Here is a 4,482-nt window from a genome sequence, read left to right as displayed (position 1 = left end):
TAACTTAGCCTTTTGTTTAGACCATAGATAAGAATCCAACAAATGCAAGAGACAAGTTATCTAATATTATTTTAGTCTTAATATTACTTTTGGTTCTTATTTTCGTTAATTTTATTTATTCGATGTAAGACTCATTTTTTTTAAAATTCAATATAGTCTTTTATATCGTAATTTATGTTCAATTTAGTCATTTTGACCGACGACGTTTAAATTGTTAACGATACAATATCCATATCAGCCATCAACGAATGAGTTGTTAAATTTTTTTATATATGTGGTAAATTAAAAGAAAATCTGATATTTGAAAGTGGTATAACTTTATTGTCGCTGCGTCACCCTTCCTCCGCCCACCTCCTTCCTTTCATCGCGCATGGAGATATTCTTCTCCTTCCTTTCTCTGTTGTGGGTTCGACTTATAAGAAAACCCTTCTTCCTTTTTTCCCTTTGAAGCAACCCACGAAAGTGGATGCGATTTGAGTGCGAACAATGCTGCAGTGGCTGGTGAAGGTAGCGATGATGCGTTGCAAGGGGTATCGACGACGTACGACAGTAGGGGAATTGTGGTCCTAATCTTGCAATTTAGGGTTTACGATCTTTTTTTTTTTATTTTGGAAAATTAGAGTTTCTTTATGTTTTTTCGTTTCACATTAGGGTTCGAATTTGAATTTGAAATTAGGTGTTATTTCGAGAAGTCCTTGTGTTCTTGATATTTTGGTTTGAGAATTTCATATGTTCTTGATGCTCATTTGCATATTGTTAATGCGATTTGGGTGTTAGCATTTTGAATTTGATATTTCTTTTTTGAGTTATATTTTTAGCAATTTGGGGGTTAGGATTCAAACAAAATCACTTTCAAATAATATATTTTTTTTAATTTGTTATAAAAGCTAACAAATCAGTGATGGCTGAGATAAATATTATATCGTAACGATTTAAAAGTTGTGAAAAAAAAAGACTAAATTGAACATGAATAAATTAGAGATTACATTTAACATTAAAAAAATGTCTTACATTAGACAAGGTTAACGAAAATATACACGACTGAAATTTAAGGACAGTAAAATAGTTCAGAAAAAGAAGCAAGAAAAAAGATAAAAGCAGGGAAGCGTACAGAAATAATGAAAGGCAGAATCTGGTATTTTAGATAGGAACAGGAATTGCCCTAAGCGATTCATCCATGTCCATATCCTTAGGTTCCATGTTGTTTTCGAGTTTCCAATCGAAGCAGTTGACAAGAGAGCCCAGCATGAGGTGCAACATTCTCACGGCCAGTGGAGAGCCAGGGCAGATGCGTCTTCCACTGCCGAAGGGTGTCAGCTTAAAGTGTCGACCTTTCACGTCGATGTCAGAGTCCAAGAATCTCTCCGGCGAGAACACATGCGCATCCTCCCACACCTCCGGGCTCCTCCCTATGGCCCACTCGTTTATCAGCACCTGAGCACCCTTTGGCACCGTCCACCCGCACACTTCCACGTCTATTTTCGCCCTTCGTGGAAGCAGAAGCGGCGCTGGTGGGTGCATGCGAAGACTCTCTTTTATCACCGCTTGCATATACGGAAGCCTTGCCACGTCCGATTCATCCACCGCCTTCCCCACTCCGATCACTTCCGCCAACTCCTTCTTCACCTTCCGCATCGCCTCCGGGTTGTGCATTAGCTCCGTCATTGTCCGTTCTAAGCCGTACGCCGTCGTATCGGTCCCCGCAACCAGTAGATCCTGTCACCAATTCACAAATTACTTTCATACTCCAGGCATTCATAGATAATTCCAGGTGGTGTTTTTATATCTAAGATAATAATTAAATAAATAAATGGATTTTTTTATATATTAATTATATTTTAAAATTTGAATGATTTATGTGAAAATTAATAGCAGAAAGCACAGATCTAATGAAACACACCAAAAAGTATAAGAATGAGATTAAAAGAGGAATGTATACGTACAAGGAATAAATGTTTGATCTGCTTTCTGTGTATATTCTCGCTGCTCTTTTGAGAAATATCAAGCAAGATATCAAGCATGTCATGGCTGGTGACATAATTCTCCTCTTGCCTCATCTTCAACCGTTCATCGATTATGGGGTCCAACACATCGAACAACTTGTCTATGTAATTCGTGGTGTGTCTTCTTATGCCTTGTGGATCGAACACCCTCAAGAAGGGGAAGTAATCCACCAAGTTCGGTGTTCCCGTTGCTTTCAAGAGAGTCGCCACGACGTGCTTGTACTCACCATTACCTACAGAGGGAACAAAATCTTTTGACACAAAAGTGTACGACAAAAAGTTAATGCAGGCCATGAATGCTGCTCTTCCGACGTCCACCACTTCGCCGTCGAGGCTATTTTGGCGGATATCACTCAGCAGTTCCTGCAGTTTCCTGCGTCTAAGGTCTTGACTTGCGTCAAGGGTTTTGACGGAAAACAAGTTTCCGTGGCAAATTTTTCTCAGTTCTTGCCAGAGGGGCGAGACAGGGAGAAAGACCAAGCTGTAATGGTTGTGGTTGTACGATGTTGTGACGTCGGGGTTTGTTCTGTCCGAGAATAGGGTGTCATGGGTTTGGAGAATTTCTTGGGCTGCGACTGTGGAAGAGATTACTATGGTGGTTGATTGGCCGATGGTGAAACGCATTATGGGGCCATAGAATTTGGCAAGCTTGGCCATTGTCTGCTGTGGCTTTTTGTACAGTTGACGAGAGTTTCTGATGATGGTGAGAAGGGACGGTCCCGGTGGAATCTTGTAGTTCGAATTTCTTCTCCTTGAATGCAGTGAACGAAGAGCATGCATGATGGCACATGCCAACATGAAGATCAGTGTAGTAGTGGCTACAGTGTCCATATCTGTGGTCACATAGAAGATAAAAAAAAGTGTAAGAAATTTGGAAAACTGTGTTAGCTAAATAGACAAAAACATGTGGAAGTAATTGCAATAAAAGGATAATCAATGTGTCCGGTTGAATATAATGGGTACAACTTCACTATGTTCAAGATTTTAAAACATATTAAAAATGATTTTCTTATTGTGGTTAGACATGAATGGCAGCTTGGGCATGTGAGGATTTGCATGATGGTGTTTTTAGCCTGTAAGGCCATGGTTTTATATATTTACAGAAATCTAAAGAATGTATGTTCGAGAACTACTACACAGAAATATAATGATCTGATGAGAAAGGCGAAGGAAACAGGAAAGAGACTGAAATAAGTGAGAGAGATATCTGAAGAGAAAAGACTCACTTTCTCAAATAAGCACTAAGATAGATACCTAACTCCCCAATTACTCTCCTCCTTATATAGAACCGATGCTCTACTCTACGGGTGGACGAGATAATAGGAGAATTATCACCACTAAAATCACGTGTGTTTTACTTTGAATTATTAATAAAACATTAATCAAATGAGTAATGTACATTGACACCTCAGGTAGCAATAACATTCAATCATAGGGTACTTTTCAAAATTTTCTATCAAAGTTATCTTTTCATCTTTAATAAATAGGAAAATGATTTTTCAAAACAAGTAAATTTTTAACACTTATTTGACATAATGTTTTTCTATATTTTACTCTATTTTTTTAAAAAAACAAAAATTTATACTATTTTAATCTTGTATTATGTGTGAAAGAACTGTGTCATGATGTCATTGTTTTAATAAATATTTAAAAAAGTGGGACCCAGTATGTCAAAGGATTACTTTTGTAATCAAATGAAAGGTAGCACTAACGCGGTTAGACACTTGTTGCATGTTCGTTACTCTGCACATCTTGGACCATGACTCTGGGAAACACATATTTTATCTGTTTCTCTCTCTTCCTAACTAAACTTATTTCATTATATTTAACTTTTCTGGTTGTTGGTAATTTATTTCATTATATTTATCTTTCTGGTTGTTGAAAATTAGGGTGAGTGTTAACTATTACGTTGACTAAAAATTAAAATAAAAAGTCACGATATTAAAATACACTTTTACGTTCATTTCACAGTTGTATAAAAATAAAATGATTATAAAAATATAAACTTTTATATTTAAAAAAAGGTTAAAAAATAAAAAATATAACATCAAATAAATGTAAAAAGTTTATATATATATATATATATATATATATATATATATATATATTAAAAGTATATTTTTCAAATTAAAATGCTTACGGAAGATCAAATGGGTCAGTACGACACCCCGTCAAAAATAAGTCGGATACTTTTTCTATTTTCTTAAAAAAAATTTAATTTTAATTTTAAAAATAGTTTATATATACGTAAAAAGAAGCATTCAAAACCTATTTAACCATATCTTAACCTTTTCATTAAATAACTAATATTTTTAATTAAATAAATTAAAATAAATATTACATTTACATGTTAAATTAATATATTATTACTAAAAATTAGAATTTAATTTATAAATTCTAATGATTTAAATGACAATATTATTGCTTGTTTATATTTTAAAAAAATAATATACAAAAAATTAATTTTTAAAATTAATTT

The 4,482-nt window shown here is 34.6% G+C and overlaps 1 protein-coding gene across 1 annotated transcript; it reads right to left on the bottom strand.

Annotated features, from left to right (window-relative positions):
* Nucleotides 1–960: 960 nt before the first annotated feature.
* On the bottom strand, nucleotides 961–3,292 carry LOC124844724 (geraniol 8-hydroxylase-like). The gene is made up of 3 exons (XM_047321719.2): nucleotides 3,230–3,292; nucleotides 1,944–2,836; nucleotides 961–1,716 (listed from the first exon to the last, which is right to left on the bottom strand). The coding sequence occupies exons 2-3, from the start codon at nucleotides 2,832–2,834 to the stop codon at nucleotides 1,141–1,143; spliced, it is 1,467 nt and encodes a 488-aa protein (XP_047177675.1). The 5' UTR covers nucleotides 2,835–2,836; nucleotides 3,230–3,292; the 3' UTR covers nucleotides 961–1,140.
* Nucleotides 3,293–4,482: the final 1,190 nt, after the last annotated feature.

Source organism: Vigna umbellata, chromosome 8, assembly GCF_029865625.1.
Source record: "Vigna umbellata cultivar VRB3 chromosome 8, Vumbellata_1.0, whole genome shotgun sequence".
In the NCBI taxonomy this organism is placed as follows: Eukaryota; Viridiplantae; Streptophyta; class Magnoliopsida; order Fabales; family Fabaceae; genus Vigna; species Vigna umbellata.
Note: the sequence above shows the minus strand (reverse complement) of the source record. Positions and strands in the feature narration are given on the sequence as shown.